The sequence below is a fragment of the Bos javanicus genome, chromosome 22 (genome assembly GCF_032452875.1).
Source record: "Bos javanicus breed banteng chromosome 22, ARS-OSU_banteng_1.0, whole genome shotgun sequence".
Classification (NCBI taxonomy): Eukaryota; Metazoa; Chordata; class Mammalia; order Artiodactyla; family Bovidae; genus Bos; species Bos javanicus.
The window spans coordinates 49,770,545-49,789,830 of NC_083889.1; the positions used below are offsets into that span (position 1 = coordinate 49,770,545).

Sequence of the window (19,286 nt, forward strand, 5' to 3'; positions counted from 1 at the left end):
TGAGATCGGTAGGCCAGGAGATTACTAAGTCAAAATACTGCAAAACACATCCTGGTAAACAGAGTGCCATTCCAGCTGTCTCAGGGGGCTTCCCACCCCTTCAACAGCTCTTGGAAGGCTTATCCTGAGGGAGAAGAGTCTTCTGTAAACAAGTCATCACCCCACTCTCCACGAAGGGGCACTTTCCGGGGGTGGGTGGGGTAGCTTCTCCAGGTCTAGGGGCTACCTGCTCACAGGGGAGCAGGGAGCTTTTCCAGGAAGTATGAGTGTGTGTGAAGCCCCGGGGCCCATCCTGGCCCTCACCTAAGGGATGCTTTCCCAAAACGCAGGTGGCTGGCCCCCTGCTTCCCTCTCATGTAGGAGGGCGCGCCTGCCCACTTTCTGAATATGACTCCCAGGAAGATAAAAACCGGAGAAAAACAACCGCACTTGGACTCCATCCCAAGCCGACGGCAGCCTTTTATCACATATATATTTAGAGCCACTGTGATGTCATTCAGCTCACAGGCCAGAGCCAGAATTTTCCTGGATCTATTTTCAAAAGCAAAAACTGAAGTTTGGGAGAGTATTTTTGCAGCCTCCGGCCCCCCAGCTGCCACCTCCACACAGACAGAACCCCCCACTTCCCTCCTCACAGCGCTTTAACCCTTTGGCTTCTGCGTCCCACAGGCTGCCCCAGACCACAGTGAGGCAGGGGTGGGGGGCGGGATACAATAAAGAGGTACCAGCCACATCCCAGGGACTCACCCACATAGTAGGGAGTGTAACATGGAGTCTGCAGGGCATTCTGGGTGGTCTCTTTGGCAAAGCCAAAGTCCGTGAGCTTCAGCACCGCATCTTTATCCTTGGACGTGTAGAGCAGGTTTTCAGGCTGGGCCAGGGAGAGAAAACATTAGTCTGGAGTCAGGCACCAAGTGGGGGCAGATTTCCACAGTGATCTGCAGTCAGATTTCCTTCCTCCCTCCCTCATCCAGACTGAGGCAGGAGGAGCTGGATCCATCTCACTAGAAAAGACCTGGGTCTTGGCCGCCAATGATGTGGGCCAAAGGTGGAGGAGACTAATGTGGCTGAGAGGTGACACCTTGTTTCACAGAGGGGAAACTGAGGCAGTGGTTCCACCAAGCTGGGGATAACTAAGTGCCACAGAGAGCCCAGGGGTAGGAACTTCTGAGCTTGAGTCAGTGATGCTGCCATGAGATGCCAAAATGAGGGTTCCAGGGGAACGGGGGGGCTTCTTATGAGCCAGTGCTGCCAAGCACATATCCTGTACGCAGCCCAGAACAAGCCTGTATGACAGGCCCCTACCTGAGGTTGCTTGGGGAACTCAGGCCCCAGGAGCTGCACAGAGGCCAGTCTTCCTGGTTATAGGGCACAGAGGGTCTGAGGGATGAAGGCAGTGGGGAGGTCTGCATGGAGGAGGCAGCACTCAGGCTGCTTTCTAATGAATGGGTAGGACCTAGTCCCACAGAGAGAAGCAGCAGAGCTGGGGCAGAGGCATGGAGTGGCACATGGAATTTCAGTTTGGAGCCAGTGAAAGCTATTTCTCAGGTTCTATTTGAGATGATCCAAACTTGGACTGGGGTGAAAAACAGGGAAGCAGTTTTTGTATAGGAATCTTCTCCATAGAAGGCTTTTCTCCCCTTAAGGGAAAAAAAGGAGGCCAGGGCCAAAATAAAGCAACAGTTCAGAAGGTGAGACTGTTGTGGCTCCACGTGTATCCAAAATCAAAGGGTAACTGCAAGACTTGGTGATACTCAGCCAGGGGAAGAACCTGATGCAGCAGCTGGACCTTCGGGTCTCCTCTGCCCGGCCTTAGGAGGAAATAAGTCTGGGGGACAGGGCAGTCAGGGTCTAGGTGGGGGCCGAGGGTCCAGGAGTCGTAACTCTGCTCTGACAGTGGCTGGCACATGCAGGTGAGTGTGTGTGTGCCTGTGAAGCTGCCTCGGTTTCCATTTCTTCCATCTGATCCTGATCACCTGTAAGATCCAGTCCTCCCTGGACAGGAAATTTGGAGAGAACATTCTCAAGCCCGTCCACTGGAGGGACAAGCAGTTCCAGCCGCTAGGATCACCTCCACTCCTTTGTCCAGTGCCCAACAAAGGGCCTCCTTCCCCTAAAATGCTGCCATCAGAGGCTCTGCCTACAGGAACTATGGCTGTTACTTCACACAAGCTCCAACAGTGTTGGGCAGCCCTGTCACCGAAGCCTGGCACACTGTCTTCACAAAATTCTTGCTGAGTGAACAAATGAATGCATGAATCCCCAGTGAGGCATCTGCAGAGCCTTGAGCAAGACAATTGCTCTCTGAGCCTCAGTTTCCTCATCTGTCAAATGGGTAATGGCACCCTCTCACAGGACTGGGTGAGGATTAAACGAGATGCTTCTCAGGACCCAGCGGCTCAAGGTAGGCACTAGTTTATTCTTATGCCTACTGGGATTATATATGCTTGAAGGAAACTAGGAGACCTATCTGGCTAAAGCACAATGAACACACTGGGACCGTGGGAGGAGAGGCTGAGCCATGCAGTATGGGCCGCGGGGAGAGGCCTGGAATGCCAAGCAAGGAACATGGCCTCTATCCAGTGGATGTTGGGGCCGCTGGTGTTTGTGGATAGCACTCTTTGTCCTGGTCCCCCAACATGGGTCCTGGAGCCTCACCTTGACATCTCGGTGGGCGATGTTCCGGCTGTGCAGAAACTGGATGGCAGTGCCAATATCCCGCATGATCTCTGCGGCTTCTGCAGACACAGACAGAGGAGGGGGCCACGGATGCCACTCAAGGGTCAGGCAACCCAGGGGGCCCCTCCCCATCACCCCTCTTTGGAGAGCACAAGATGGTGCACTCCTGCCACCCAGGACCCCACTTCAGACCCCAACCCTGGTCCCCCTAGTTTCTTCTGGAGATGCCCCCAGCTCAGCTGCTGGCTGGCACCAAGAAGCATTGAGGCCTCCATCCCAGGCTCATGGGGAGTCCATCTCTGACAAGCTGCCACAGACTCACAGAACCCCTTGGGGGAAGAACACTCTCCCCACAACCCTTGTTCAGGTGGGGAAACTGAGGCACAGAGAGGGACAGGGTCTTGCCCAGCATCACAAAGAAACTCTGTGTGCCCCATCTCAGCCCAAACTCCCCATGCAGCGGCACATACGTACCTCTTTCAGTGAAAGCCTGGTCACCACGCTCCTGAATCCTGCTGAACAACTCACCACCTTCCATGCTGTCAGAGAAAGCGGGGACAGACGGGGAGAATCAGGCGTCGATCTGCCCCTGCCCCAGGTCATGGGCCCAGGCCTCCAGCCCTGCTGCTGCTCCCCTGGGGGATGGTCACTGTCAGCCTCACCATGTCTTGAAGAGCCTTGTATGTGGTGGGCTGTTGGCTTGGGTGGGTTGAACTCAACTCTTCAAACTAGGGGAAGATCTTCCCCAGGGAGCATCTATGTTCCCAGTGACACTGTCTTGATCTGGCAGCCCCACCTTTATCCAAGTTTACCCAGGTGAGGAATGAGATGTCAGTTATCATCCTCATGACCACCGTTTTCTGAGCACCTACTGTGTGCCGTGCCCTGGGCAAACCCTTTGTGTGCACTGCTGTGTGATCCTGGGTGGGTCCCTTCACCTCTCTGTGCCTCAGCTTCCTCTTCGGTAAAACAGGGATTAGCGCACCAACCTCACAGAGTTGGGAAGACTGATTCAGCAGTACACACAGAGCACTTAGAATGAACAGGGTGAATGCCACAGTAAGATCTCCCTCCATGTAACTTTACATGAAAGTTACAGTGATCCAGAGAGGTGAGAGGCCTGACCAAGGTCACATAGCTAGTGAGTGACAGAGTCAGGATCTGAACCCCAAATCTGACTCAAGAGCTGCTACCCTATGGGGTGAGGGGGAACTTGAAAGGCAGACAGGGAGGAGCTGGAGGCCAAGACCCAGGGCCCAGGTTCTGAGGAAGGTTAGGGCTGAGCCACAGTGTTCATGGGAGAAGCCTAGGATGGAGGAGGCTGCTGGCTCCTGGATCCAGGCCAGGATCACTCAGCATCGGGAGTGGGGGGCAGGGGGGAGCCATGGGAGTGCAAATCCAGGCGAGGAGAAAGCCGAGGGACAGCACATATCTGACTCCTCCCCCAGTCTTCCCCCATCCCAGCCATATTCAGGGCTTGGTGGCCTTCTCCGACAGCTCTCCCAGCCCCTCCTCACCGAGGGGGAATCACACCCAGGGAAGCCATATTACAGTCACTGAGGATTCCACCCATGCAGGAGTGCCCTTGGGGCCAGCTGCCCAGGTCCATCACCCTTCAGGGGCTGGGGGGCCCTGCCGGGGCTACTATCTGAAGAACAGAGACCTCTAAAGAATGGTGGGAGTTGAGGGGGTGGGCACAGGGGTACCAATGAGATGCTGAGGGAGGGTGGGCAGCATACCATTCCATGATGATGAGGAGACAGCGTTTGCTGTGATGCATATTCTCATAAACATCCAGGATGCGCACGATGTGGGGGCCACCGGAGGCCTGCCAGTGGTGGTCCACCTCCTGCCGGGCCTTGGGGCTGTCGTACAGGAGCTGAGGGCAGGGAGGCACAGACAGTGTCAGGCCCAGAATCCACTTTCCCAGGAGCCACCCAGACAGTGCCACTGCCCTCACTTGGCAGACAAGGACACACAGGCTCAGAGAGGGCTGTGACCTGCCTGAGGTCACCCAGCTGATGAAGGGCAAAAGATTCCAGTCCAGGTTGGATGCGTGGTCCAATGAGCCCCTGCACTTGGCTGAGGGTCAGCTTCAAGCAAGCTTAGCTTGTAGCTCAGGAAGGCCTGGGAGGTAGCTGAAAGCTTGGAAGGGCTCAGAGGCCAGTGAAGCCCCTGCCTCCTTTCCCAAGGGGAAGCAACTGAGGTGGAAATTGAGAGGATTTTGTAGTCAAATCACACATCAGTGTGAGACCCTGTGCCAGGAGCCACACATCCGTAGAGCCTCATGTTTCCAGTGGGATGACATGAGCGTTGTGGGCCAGAGGTAGAGGCTGGCGGGAAGGAGGACCCTGCTTGATGGGGGTGACTCCTTGGTAGGGTGAGGTTTCCGGGCTTGGGGTTAAATTCCTCCATGACTCAGTGTGACCTCAAGCAACATTCACAGCTCCAAGCCACAGCCCACAACTCCGTAAAATGGAGTAATAACAGTCATCCCCACAGGATGCATCATAGCGAAGCAGGCAGCAGGTGGGTGGGCGTCAGGATCTTTGCTCGGGTTAACTCAGCCCCAGACTGTGGCTGCCAACCTTAAGGCCAATCGCCGGAAATGAGCAAGACCTTGAAATGGTCATGCTCAGAGGTGGAGGGGGTGGAGAAGTTGGCCTTCTGGGGGAGGCAGCCCAGAATGGGGAGAACAGGGATGAGGCATCCCCAGGTAAGGCTGCTCACATCTGCTTCCTGGTTGAACAGGGCTGAAGAGCAAGGCTGCAGACCAAGACAGGCTGAGCCCAGCTCTGTCTGGCTCAGTACCCACAGGACCCTGGGCCACCATGGGCCCTGCTTTCCTCCTGGGCAGGATGGTCTCCCCTCCTCTAGGGCATGTGCGGGGCAGCCTCTGGGACCGAGCTATCCAGGCAAAGATCAACTGGGGTGGAGAGGGAGACAGTGGGTCTCCGCATCTGTCTGATGCTGGTCTGGGGGGCTGTTCCCTTTGACCCTAGTGTGGAGTGCAAGGAGGTGGGGAAGCCCCTCCACCAGCCTGGGGCTCCCGCTCCGCTAACAGTCCAGAATGGGGCACTCAGAGGCGGCTGTAGGCAGACGCTCCCAGCCTGGAAACCATGGATCCCTTGCTCGTGCTGCCTTTGCCTCCTCTGTTCTCTGCCCACACAGCTCCCATGCACCAGCTTCTTACTTAACAGCACTGGGGGAAAGAGGCTTGGTCACATCGGCTCACCCTGCCCCCACTGCGTCCTGAGGTGCCTCCACAGGATCAAAGATGCATTTTCCCTCCCTGCTCTGTCCTTTCTGCACCTCGTCTCTGCTTGGCCTCCCAACACCTCTTCCCTAGCCGACCTGACCATGTCCTGGCAGGGCCTCCAGGAGGGTTCCTGGACCCTCACTCTGTCCTGCTTCTGGTACCCCAACCCCTGTACCAGGGTCCTCTCTCTCCTCTCCTCAAAGGCCCAGCCCACAGCTGATAGGTTTTCTGTGGGGTCCTCAGTCCCACCTCCTCCCCTCTGGCTCTTCTCCACCCGTCCCCACCCTCACTCCTTAAATCTCTAGCCCTCATGCTCCAGATAAAGACCACCTTCTTCCCTGGTATCCAGAGCTTGCCTTCCTCTCCGGGCTCCCTTTCTGCTGCCCTGGCCCCAGAACACCTGGCTCAGGTCGGAACACCAGACGCACTGGCCCCAAACAAGCCTCACGCTCTGCCCACACCCTGTGCTCTCTTGCTCCATCTCCTTCTCCACTAGGCCAGCTCTCCCTTGTTGAGGAACGTTCTGGGCTCGGTTCAGATGTCTCCTGCTCTTAGAAGTCCTCCCAGCACCTCCCTCAGTGGTTTTTGCCTCTGCACCTCCACCAGGCTGGAGGGAGCATGAAGGTAGAGGGAGGTGGGGTTAACCTGGGAGTCCCCGGCTGGGGTCTGGCAGAAAACACTGAGCTCCGGAACAAAGGATGGGATGATGGGTTTGATCCCTGGTCAGGGGACTAGATCCCACACGCCGCAACTAAGACCCAGTGCAACCAAATAAATAAATAAATATAGATTTTTTTTTAATCTTAAGATTAATCTTAATCTTAAGAAAACATTGCCCGCTCCCAGAAAGCTCCTGCATCATCTCCCTTTTCTCTTCCCTCCTATGCACCACTTTCTCATGACCTACAATTAGCCTGTTCCTTTGATAACTCTATAAACACACACATACACATTTAGACAATACACTTTCAATATGCCTGGCTCTGTTCTGAGCCTTTTACAAATATTAGGAGGAAGGGACTTTATTACCACCATGGAGGCAGGGAGAGATGAGTAACTGGTCCCAGATCATGCGGCCGTTTCCCCAGTCAGGCTGGCACTGGGCCGTCTCCGGCTTCAGACTGTGGGCCCCCATGGGCAGGGCCAGTCTGGGTTCCAGTGCTGACACAGAGCACTGGCTCAGATAATACTTGGGGATTTAATGAACAAACCTATCAAGTCGGGGGAAAGGGAAGAAACCCTCACAACCCACCATGAGGAGAGAATAAGAAGAAACTGAGGGAGGAGCCAGGAAGGCTCAACAAATGAGAGACATGACAACCCAGCCCAACTTCCTCCCCGCTGTACTCACCTGCGCCCTCTGGCGAACCAGACTTTACCTCTTCTAGGAAGCCCATCCTGACTCCTCCAGCCCACAAGCCCATGGCTACAAGTAGGCTTCATTCATGCAAGTACCTGAGGGGTCACTATCCTTCATAAAAGGGATCCTCAAGCAAGAGCCCCATCTTCCCAGGCATGGAAAAGGGCACAGGGCTAAGACAGGAGGCCTGGGTTCTACTCCTCTTCTCCGTGTGACCTGGGGCTGGTCTTTTGCCTCTCTGTGCCTCTGTTTCCCTGGTGTTAAGATGCAGGGCTTGGTCTGTACTGGAAGGATGGGAACCACAGAGGGGACCTCTGGTCAGGGGCTCCTCAAAGTACCTACTACAGCCCCTTGCCAACATCACTGTGCTCACTGAGCAGCCTCTGGGTCTCCACTGACCCCCATATCCTAACACCTGAAACCGCTGGAGGCCACTCAGTATCCTGGTCCCCAGTCACAGCTGGGAAGAAAAGAAGATGGGGTGCCCAACAGATCCACATCTTGGTCTCACTCCCACTCGATGCCCCTGAGCCCCCCCAGAGGTACACCAGAGTTGGGAGGGTCTGTGATGTCTCCTGAGTTGCTCCACGGTTCCAGCTAGTGCCCAACAGGCTCCCCTGCACACCTGTGGGACAGAACCCTGGCTTCTTCCTCTGGGACGGCTCCCAGCTGTGCTGGAGGTGTGCCCCCACCCCCCCACTGATGTCAGGTAAGTACTGAATCTGAGATGACACTTCCTTGATCAAATGACAATGCTCTAGTTACAGACTCTGCTGAAGTGGTTTCTACTTCTCCCTTCTCGCCTCACTCTCCTTTGCCATTTCTCATCAACCCCCAGAACCCACAGTCAGACGGCTGAGATGCTGACCAACCCCACCAGACTGCAGACCCCCTCACAGCTTGAGGACAGAGGAGCCTGCTTCCCAGGGACACAGCTGCCCATGCCCCTCTGGCTCTCCAGGTGTAATGGAGCCTCAGAATCGGCCAGACCACTCCACTATCTCCACAGTGTCTCTTCCCACCCAAGCACAGGGTTTACGGCGGGTGGAGGGATTCTTGAGTTCAGGAGCTGGGAAAACAACTGCAGCAATTGACTGTTTGGAAAACAATTTATAGTTTACAAAACACTCTTTTCCTTTATCTCATGGGAATGCTTGGTGCCACCCTGTGAGGCAAGCAGGGCGGAAACCAACAGCCCCAGTTTGCAGACTGAGGCAAAGAGTCTCTGGAGGGTGAAGTCACTGCCCTGGGGCCGCCAGGCTGGAGTAAGGTGAGGCTGGGAGAGCAGGACTCCACACAGAGCATCCAGACAACCCCTCCCAGAGCGGGGATGAGAGGCCAGGGTGGCCCCAAGTCAGAGAGGCAATGGCCAAAACTACTGCTTGCAAGACTCGGGAATCTTGCTCCAAAATAAATGTGTGCATAGGGGCGTGGCGTGCACACGAGCAGGGGAGTATGTGTGTAAGTGTGTTCATGTGCTTGGAAACATGGGTACCTGGACACATGAGTACATGCATGCAAGGGGTATGTGCATGGGTGTGTACGGGTATGAGGAATGTGTGTCAGTGTGTGTGGGCCAAGGTATGTGTGCGTCTCTGAACTCTATGATATTAACTTTGAAAATAAGGCCCATCGATCTGTCCTTTTGGGTTTCCCAAGTGGCTCAGTGCTAAAGAATCTGCCTACCAATGCAGGAGATGTGGGTTCCATTCTTGGATTGGGAAGATCCCCTGGAGAAGGAAATGGCAACCCACTCCAGTATTCTTGCTTGGAAAATCCCATGGACAGAGGAGCCTGCTGGGCTATAGTCCATGGGGTCGCAAAAGAGCTGGACACAACTTAGTGACTAAACAACAACAATCTGTCCATTTATTTGTCTATTTTTCTGAATATTTTCTATTTTTCTGAAGTGTCAAGCAGAGAACTGGGCATAGACAGGTGCCCAAGAAATACTGGGGTCTTGCTGCCACAACTCAACCTGTGACAGTCTTGCCTGGGCAGGTGACCAAGCCTAGACCCTTCTGCTCAGACCTCCTCTCCCACTGAGATCCTATCTCCACTGCAGGACCCTCCACCTCATGTTGCCCAGAGCTGTGAAAGCACTCTGTCTGCCTTCCCAGAGCATCAGACAGATCTGGGGTGTCTGCAGTGACTCTGTAAGACACAGCCTAGGGACCAACCCCCATCACCCTTCTTCAGCCATCTCCCAGCCCAGGAAAGGCTACCTTCCCAGACCCACATGCCCCTTCACATAGCCAGTTCACCCCTGGACATCTTCTCTAGTAAAAATGTTCACAGTATCGCCCTCTCTCTCCGCCGCCCCCCCACACACACACAGGACGCCCCAAGGCCCTGGGCTGGACAAGCAGCCTCTCCCACTCCACCCCAACCTCCACACTCCCAGCCAATTAACCTACAGCCTTGGCCAAGCTGCTGGGGCCTCTGCCGGAACACCCACTCCTTCCGGGGGAAGATAGCTGGTTTATAATCTCTCCCATCAGTGAGACAGCAGCAAATTAAGAAATATGAACTCTGGATTTCAGGACGGCCCACAGCCTGAACCTCCCAGAGGCCAGGGATCTACTTCCTCTCACTGATCTGTGGGTCAGCAAATTCCCATGATTTCCACTTTCTTGGAATTCCAACTTTGTTTGGTGCCCGAGGAAAGAAAGGCAGGAAGGATTGCTGAGGTCCCCCAACACCTTCTCTCCCACGCTGGGGTCTCAGCCCAGCCTCAGGCAGGGGTAGGCTGGAATTCTCAGTAGTGGCATCTCTGGGTCGTTGATTACACCACAACACGCACACTGGGTGTCAAACACTCAGGCAGTGGGTCTGCACAGAATGTTATGGGGAAATCTAGGTTTGCAACATTTTTTTTCCCACTGTGGAGAACCCCAATTCTCTACAGAGTGAGGTTACAGGTGAGAAAAAGCACTTTGGACTTACTAAACCCCCTCTTGGTAAGAGTTTTCAACTCAACCATATCTGAGGTTCTTTCCGGCTCCAAGCTCTGTAATTATTTGGGATTATTTTCCCATGGGGACATATCTAACTTTATGAGACACCACTGGAAGAGCAGGATTCATTTCAGAGCCAGATATTGAGACCATCCGCCCTGTGCCATTAGCAGCAGGCATGGCATTCCGGCCCCTGGCCAGCTCATGGGACCCGCGCTGGCTGCTTTGCCTACTTAGAACGGAGAGCATAGCCTCTGATGGGATGGTATAGACTGACCTCAAGTTCAGGGTTCTAAGCAGGAATTTCCTTCTTAAGGTCTCAGTATCTTCATTATAAGGGCTTCCCAGGGGGCTCAGATGGTAAAGAATCCACCTGCCTACGTAGGAGATGCAGGTTCCATCCCTGAGTTGTCAAGCACCCCTGGAGGAGGGAATGGCAACCCATTCCAGTATTCTTGCCTGGGAAATCCCATGGACAAAGAAGCCTGGCAGGCTATAGTCTATGGGGTCACAAAAGAGTCAGACATGACTGAGCCACTAAATAACAATAACAGTTTTCTTTATAGAGCCAGACTCGTCCCCTCCTCACTGGCTTCACCCTCTCCTTCCCCGCAAGGGCATCAGTGCTATTGGAGAGCTGTTGGTCACGTCAAATCTGACTTTTTAACCACGGTCTCAAATTAGAGCCTCCGACATGTGCCATTACTCTCTCACGCACTCATTTCCCCGGCTTTCGTAGCTCATTAAGGGAGCTAATGGAACCGATTTTGCAGCTATGGATGAGTTGGCCCCACGCCAGATGAGACCTCGCTTCATTAAGCTCTGGCTGTATCCTGTCCTCCTCAGCGGCTGAGTTCCAGGGAGGTCGGCTCACATGATGCTCCTCACCCCAGATGCCTGGGCCCCGTCTGAACGCCGGATGACTGATGGAGTTACACCCCCTTTGCAACAACTGTCCCTCCCTGGTGCTCGGCCAGTGCTGCGTTGGCCACGGTGCTTGGTCACAGACACCACCTCATTCAGGACTCACCATCTGCTGAGGAGAACCAGCATCGTCCTTTTCCTGTGGGGAAGCCGTGACTCTGAGAGGTGAAGTGACCTGCCCAGAGTCACACCACTGGGTCGTGAGAGTCAAAACTGGGACCCGCAATGAAAGAATAACAGAACTCTACATTGCCAAACCTACGATTTAATAGAAAAACCTGTAATCACTTTTTAAAATCCAGATGCATATCAGAATTATCCTGAAATTTTTTGGAAAAAAAACAAAACTTAGACCCAGACCCGCTGGCTTCTAGGCAGTGAGGACAATGCAGGCAGCTGCTGTGCTCCTTTTGTTCACGGAGCTCAGCCCCACAACCCTGGGGCTAGACCAGGCTCTGCCACTTAATGATTGTTAACAGCGGCTGCGACGGCGGCAGTTCACAGAGTGCCTCCTGGGTACCAGGCACTCTACACACACCTGAGCTTTTGTCCTTCAACAAGGACACCACTGACCATCATTCTCAACTGAGGAGACAGAGGCTCAGGAAGGTTTTATAGCTTCTCTGGGTCACAAGTGTCACACAGGGCCACCTCTGAGTCTAGGAGTCCTTTGGGAACCAGGAGTCAACCATCATGCCCAGGGAGGACTGCCCGTTTTACAGATCTCTTCCTGACCCCTACGAACATTTACTGGTCCTGCCTGGGGGCCAGGCCGGGAGCTGAAGTTGGGAATGCTGCCACAGACTGTCCCCCGGGACCAGGGTCTATGGATGAGTTACTGCTGGTTAGGATGCCTGATGAGGATGTAGGCACTAAGGAACTGGGCCAGCATCCTTCTCCTCTCTTTTTCTTTCTTTCCAGATTTAGAACCTGGCAGACCAGAACCAGGAACAAGGAGGGCCCCCAAAGAGCTGCTCCCAAACCAGGCCAAGGCTGGGGTATCTGATGGCTGGGAATGAGAGGAAAGTGGCTTGACTGGCTTGGAGCCTCCCTAATCACCTGCCACCAGAGTCCTGGGAGGTGGGAGTGGCTGGGGCTCTGAGCCCAATATCTGCCTGGGAAGCTCTGCCAGCAGGAAAGCCAACACACATTTTGAAATTGTGAAATCTCAGGGGGCTTCCATGGTGGCTCAGTGGTAAAGAATCCACCTGCCAATGCAGGACACACGGCTTCAAACCCTGACCTGGGAAGATCCCACATACCATGGAGCAATGAAGCCCGTGCACCACAACTGCTGAAGCCTTGCACTCTAGAGCCGCTGCTCCGCAACAAGAGACACCACTGCAATGGGAAGCCCGCACATCCCAACTAGAGACAGCCTGTGCAGCAGTGCGACCCAGCACCACCAAAAAGAAATAAATAAAACAATTTAAAAAAAAAAAACTAAAGAACACAAGACTCCTTCAATTTGCTAAATTTTGGTGGCCTCAGTTTGTCTGCCTCCTACCAGCCCCAGAAAACCTAGAAACGAAAGTAGAAGTGCCAGGTCTGGGTGAGGGCTGGGGTAGGGGAAGAATGCTTCTGGAAAGAGGAAGCTAAGCCAGGCTCCCAGGGAGGGAGGGGGAGGGCCGGTGGGAACACAAGTGCTAGCTGGAGCAGGCGCGGGTCCCACGCATAGGAAGGACCAGCTATGCCACAGGGCTCTGGGTCAGACAGACCTGCATGCTGGATGCAGGGGCCAGTTCCATCCGATCCGCACCGAACCAATCTGGAAAATGGGGACCGTGACAGTACTTACTGAGAACACACAGAGAGCTCAGACAAGCACAGTGCCAAGTGCAGAGTAGAAATGGGCTTTGAGGTTTGCTTGGCTTCACGAGTCCCCCTGGGTCTCGCTCTGATGTGGCCTCCTGCTCTTCACCTCTCTGGTCACCAGAATTGGGGGCAATTCAGGCACAGCCTCTAGGACCCAGGGAGGCTGATCCCCTCCAGTCCAGCAGGTCACAGGAAACAGATCCTGAGAGGGGCAGGACCAGGCTGTGCAGAAGTAGACTAAGAGTCAAAAGTCTATGGATATTGGGACTTCCCTGGTGGTCCAGTGGTTAGGCCTTTCCAATCCAAAGGTACGCTACAGGCTCCATACCTGTTTGGGCTAAGATCTCACATGCCTCGCAGCCAAAAACCCAAAGCATAAAACAGAAGCAATACTACAACAAATTCAAGAAAGACTTTAAAAATGGTCCACATTAAAAAAAAAAGAAGTCTATGGATACCGTTTTGCTGTGAAAGACTCAGTGAGGAGGGGCAGGCCCTCCAGGGTGTGGGAAGATCAGGGCTGATCTCAGGGAAGGGACCCTGGGGCACAGGAACCATGGCTGAGTGCTAGCGACCTAAACCAGGGGACTGACCTGGCCCTCAGCTTGGGCAGACTGGAGGTAGGGGCACATTCCCACTCTCCCAGGTGGCAGATACCTTTACATCCTGGGCTCGTTCGTGCCCCTGTTCAAGCAATGTCCCCTTCTGCAGAGTATGTAGTGACCCTGACCTTAATGACCTGAACCCCAGCTCCTCATCTGTGAAATGGGCCTGCAGTCTCCTCACCTATGGCACTGAGGGGAGGGGAGCGGGCAGGTCTGAGACTATGGGCACCCGTTTCATAGGTAGGGAAAGAGGCCCAGAAAGAGCTAGAACCTCCTTCCACTCCCAGAGGTTACACAGTGTGTAAGTGGCAGGATCAGAGCTCCCTCTGCCCCAGGAGGTGGCAGACCCCAGCATCTGGCCCACAGCCTTCCCACAGCGGGTGAGGAGAGGCCACACACGTGCCTTGCGAGCCCCTGAGCACATACTCAGAGGGTCTGGCTTCTCTTATCGTCTAACTTCTTAGAGGAAAAGAGGATTTTTCTGTCAAAATCAGCTACATAACAGTGAAACGCTACCCTGGTTCTGTTTCTTCTGTGATAGCATAAAAATAAGACATCTTCATCCTAAGACAGGAAAATTCTTAGCAAATGTGTTTTAGTTTAACCTCAAAAAGGTCTCTTCTACCTATGGCTGATTCATGTTGAGGTTTGACAGAAAACAGCAAATTTCTGTAAAGCAATTCTCTTTCAATAAAAAATAAATTAAAAAAAAGGAGGATCTCTTCAATGGTCCCTCCTCATGAAGAGACCCCACCTTGGCCACAAAGTCTGTGCCCCCAGCTGGCCAGTGGTGCCCATAGAGCCCGCGCAGGGCTACAGAGGACTGGCGGGTGTGGAGAGGGTGACTGAGGCCATGCCCAAGCGACCCCTGCAGAGGCCCCCAGCTGGCCATGCTGTGGTCAGCTCTGGAGAAGGGACCCAGCACACCCGAGCTCTCACAAGAATGACCACTGGCCTCTCCCCTGGAGGACGAAGATGACAAAGGAACACAAAGTGGCTCTGCATCTCTCCCGCTTCCCTTGGCTTCAGCCAACCTCATATCCGCTCTGCATCTCTCCCGCTTCCCTTGGCTTCATCTGCGTCCCTGCAGCTCCCCACACAGGCCTGTGTGAGCACCAGCAGCCAGGCTCCTCCCCGGGGAGGCAGGGAAACCGGCTGCCCAGGCTTCCAGCCTCGCTTGGCGCCTGGCCCCTTTCTCTCTGCTGCTCCTGTTGGGTTAGAAGGCTCCAGGCCTTCGACACCTGACCCCTGGCTCCTGGGAGAAGTCTCTGGAGCCACAGCCATGAGGAAGAAGTAGAAGGGGAGGAAGGCCCCGCCCTGTGGGCAGCCAGGGTGACAGCCTGGCAGCAGGGACACTCCTGACGCGGGAATGGGCTGAGTGACTCACCCTCCCTCTCCCAGGCCTCCAAGGGTAAGGACACACCCCAGTACAGGCTCAGCTGACGCAGGGCGTGAACCGAGTCACACAGAGCAGTGGAGAGGGGTCTCCGAACCTGAGTCATAATCGCCCAGCTCCTGTCCCTAGTAGGACACATACCCAACCGGTGGTATCACCACAGCTGACTGTTCCCCTGGCAACACCACTGCCAGCTGGCCCAGGAGCGGCATCTTGGGGCATCCTCTTCATAGCCTTCTTAAAAGGGGGGCCCTTGAGAAGCAGAGCACCCAGCCCCTTACATTACTGACCCCCACTGACAGGGCACACAGGGAAGGAAGGCTGAGAGCCACCATCTGGCTGCCAGACAGGCCAGGGTTCCAGGGCTTCTTCGCCTTTCTGAATCTCAATCTCCATATCAGTGACAAGGTGGTGATAACAACCCATTCTTGGATTCTGTATTTGTGTTCAGCATGTTGGAAGCATTCAAAGGGACAAGTGGGTGCTCTTACCCTCACCCCCACCCCCTGTGCCACTGCCTGCCAGAGGGCATGGAGAGCACCGGCCAGGCCCTCAGGCACAGCCCAAGAAGGGGGCTTGTGTGGGTTCACGGAACAGCTATGGAATAAACTATGAGTTCCTTGGGGGCTTCCCTGGTGGCTCAGATGGTGAAGAATCTGCGGGAGACCCGGATTCAATCTCTAGGTCAGGAAGATCCCCTGGAAAAGGGAATGGCTACCCACTCCAGTATTCTTGCCTGGCGAATCCCTCGGAGGCTGAGCCCTTAAGAACAGGGCAGTGCAAGTGGCAGGTCAAGGCTCTGGCCCGTCACACTCCTGAAATAGACTGTGAGCCACACTGAGGGGGGGGTGGGGGCAGGGGCCGGGTGCAGGCTAGAGGGCCAGCGGCTCAGGGGTGCTCAGCCCAGGAGTGCGGGGCGGCGCACAGTCTCACAGGTGGCCCCATCGAGTCTCGGAGCCCCACTCCAGGCTCCTTCAGCCCCTCTCTCCCCAACTTCAACCCAGGAATCCTGGGGGGTCCCAGTCTTGCACCACTGTCCCAAGCAAAAGGCTCAACCATTGAGCCATAAAAGGAGACCCACCGGCGGAGGCCACAGCCAAGGCTGACTTCCCACACTCCACGGGGACGCCTCAGGTTACAGGTTTGACGCTACTGCTCCAGGAGCACCCGGTCAAGGCCGGAATCAGGAGGAAACACTGAGCAGCAAGGGTGTGGGCGGAGCTCATCCTTCTTGTCCTACCCTCGTCCGATCCCTGGGGGTGGAGCAGACTTTCAGGGTGACTAGGATGAGTCCTGAGCACCGGACCAGCCCCCGTCTGTCCTCTGCCTGCCCTCAGCCAACACCAAGCCCGAAACCCACAGGACAGAGGGGCAGGGTCTGAGAGGGGAGCAACCAAGTGACAGCAGGAGAAACAGAGCTGGGAAAGAAGAAAGGGGAAGGACAAGGAGGCAGAGAAGACAGAAAGGGAGAGCATCACAAAGGGAAAGCAGCAAGCACAAAGCCACAGTCAAAAGAGAAAAGCGATCCTAATCCCAAACTGGCAAAAAATAAAACCCAAATCAATTTTCTCAGCGTCTCTGACCTGTCCAGTGCTAAAAAGGCCTCCTGAGGCGCCCTGTTCCCCCAAAGAGCCACCTGGTACCCCTGCCCTAAACACACCGCCACAGTTCCCACACAGAAGGATTTTAATCACAATTACACTGGGCCTAATCCAGTTAGTTCCCGAAGGGCAGAGGGTGGGGAGGGGATTCTTTCATACCATTCTTTCCAACCCTGGAAGCGGCTGGCTGCCCCAGGTGCAGTGTGAACACAAGGGAGTCCTGACGAAGGCCAAGAATGTGCCGCTAAGAAATGCTCCATAAAGAAGGCTGAGCACCAAAGAATCAATGCTTTTGAACAGTGATGTTGGAGAAGACTTTTGAGAGTCCCTTGGACTGCAAGATCAAAGCAGTTGATCCTAAAGGAAATCAACCTTGAATATTCATTGGAAGGACTGATGCTGAAGCTAAAGCTCCAATACTTTGGCCACCACATGTGAAGAGCCAACCCATTGGAAAAGACTCTGATGCTGAGAAAGATTGTAGGCAGAGGAGAAGGGGATGACAGAGGAGGAGATGGTTGGATGGCATCACCAACTCAGTGAACATCAATCTGAGCAAGCTCCAGGAGATGGTGAAGGACAGGGAAGCCTGGCGTGCTGCAGTCCATGAGGTCACAAAGAGTTGGACACGACTGAGTGACTGAACAACAACAACAAAGAAATGTACTCAGGCCGCCCCAAATGACAGCCCTGCGCCTTACAAGCTCTTGCTGTCTCACGACAGGATCCTGGGGATGTTAGCCACCAAGACCAACTTCTGCTTCCCACCACATATCCAAACCCCTTGCCACAAAGACAACTGTTTTGCAAAAAATTCCCAAACTGCCTTTTTCCAAGGTTACTCGGGGAGAAGGCGGAAGGAAGCCCAGAGTCTGGTCCTCTCTCAAGCCCAGGCAGCCTGTCATGTGGAGCCACACATGGCCCCAAAGAGGCAGGAGGGAGGGCAGCAAAGTTCTCCTCAGAAAAGGTGGGAGCCTGTGGGAGCTGACTGGGGCTGTGGTCTCTGTACCCCTAGAGCAGCAGACCCACCCATCCACGTAGCGCCTGGCACCCACTTTTACAGCACAGGTGTGCTGGCAAGGTGCCTCACCTAAGGACAACCGCTGTCCCCAGTCCTTGCTTGGTGGCCATCACCTTTGGACACATGGCAGCCAGTTGCCAGGCTGGGACCAGATGAGGCTGGGGGCCTGCAGAGCCAGACGCTCCACCTGCTGCACCCTCGCAGGGGCCTCCTACGAGGACGTCCCAAGGAGGCCCTGGGAGAGGAAGATGAGGGATCCGAGTAGGAGAGCAACTTCCCCAAGGGCAAACCTGGGGACCAGGCAGACACATAACAGACCTCTGTTGTCAGGGAGACCAGGCTGTGGGCTGAACAATAGCCCAGGTGACCCAGAAGACCCTACAGCATCCCTGGAAATAGCATTTCACAAGGGTCCTGGTGACACTACGAAAGAAAGTTCTGGGAGAAGGAGAGCGGGTTTCTGCCCACCTAGTGAGGGAGGGCACCAAAGACAGACAGATGCCTCAATGCGGGAGACCCAGCTTCGATCCCTGGGTTGAGAAGACCCCTGAAGAAGGAAGTGGCAACATACTCCAGTACTTTTACCTGGGAAATCCCACGGACAGAGGAGCCTGGTGGGCTGCAGTCCATGAGGTCGCAAAGAGTCAGACATGACTGAGCAACTAACACTTTCAATTTCACTTTCTAGTCTAGTGGGATGACGTATGAATCTGAGTTCTGACAAATGGCGAGGGAGAGCCACTGCTGACCTTTCCCCAATCCTTCAAATCCTACCTAACTGCCTCTTCTTCCACAGGGCCCTTTGGTCCCTCCACGGCTCCCCAGAGTTTGTTAGGGCCTGGACACCACTTGCTGAGATGAGGACACAAGACTGGGAGTGGGGAAGCAGTACCCCACAGCAAATGCTGAGTTGTGCAAACCAGGCATGTTGTCACACACACACAGCCCCTGTGCCCTCCTCTGTCATCCACATGCTTCTCAGACCAGAGGCCTGCATGGAAGCTGGCAGTCTCTTCCAGGAAACCTCCCCTGGCTGGCCCAGTCCTGACAGTTTCCTCTCGCCCACTCACCAACCTAACTTCCTGCCTGTGGCACCCTGGACTTTTGCTGGACTGGGCTTGTCTGAGACTCACAAGGCTTGAGATGAACCATACACCCTTTCTGAGGCATTCCCACAGCTAGCACGGTCCTTGTGTGCTGGCTTTGTGGGGGGGGGGGGGGACCACCACCTGTCTACTCCCAAGCATAGCACCCTGCACAATGAGGAGAGCTGGACAGACGCAGACAAACAGCAGCAGGACCGCCTGGGGCCCAGTGCGGTCATGGAGGACGCTGTTAGCCTTCTTCCAGGAGCCGAGTGTCAGAGAGCCTCCTACGTCCCCACAGACTTGCATGAGGCATGAGGTGAGTTAGGCACTAAGACTCTGGGATCAAACTGCCTAGACACATGTCCCAGTCCTGCCACACAGCAGCTGGCCATCTTGCGCAAGTGAATCACCTCTCTGAGTATCAGTGTCTTCATCCATAAAATGGGAATGAAAAGAGTTAGGTAAGATAACGTGTACTATGCACAGGGCCAGGGCCCGGCAGACAGAACACTCCGGAAAACTGTCGGCCATTCCTGGGAGTATCAGACCCCACAACACCAAGGCCTGAAGCCTGGAGAGAC

General features: G+C 54.7%; 1 protein-coding gene across 3 annotated transcripts in view; it reads right to left on the bottom strand.

Moving 5' to 3' along the window:
- MAPKAPK3 (MAPK activated protein kinase 3) overlaps window positions 1-19,286 on the bottom strand; it is a 28,208-nt gene that overhangs the window by 3,970 nt on the left and 4,952 nt on the right. For 2 of the 3 annotated variants that reach the window (XM_061397500.1, XM_061397501.1), the window contains exons 3-6: window positions 4,419-4,558; window positions 3,154-3,218; window positions 2,659-2,738; window positions 748-871 (exon numbers count right to left, since the gene is read on the bottom strand). In XM_061397500.1, the coding sequence (XP_061253484.1) occupies window positions 748-871; window positions 2,659-2,738; window positions 3,154-3,218; window positions 4,419-4,558 (409 nt within the window). Of the gene's footprint in view, window positions 1-747; window positions 872-2,658; window positions 2,739-3,153; window positions 3,219-4,418; window positions 4,559-18,202; window positions 18,509-19,286 lie in introns of those variants that run through there. The other variant, XM_061397502.1, reaches the window with a different exon arrangement.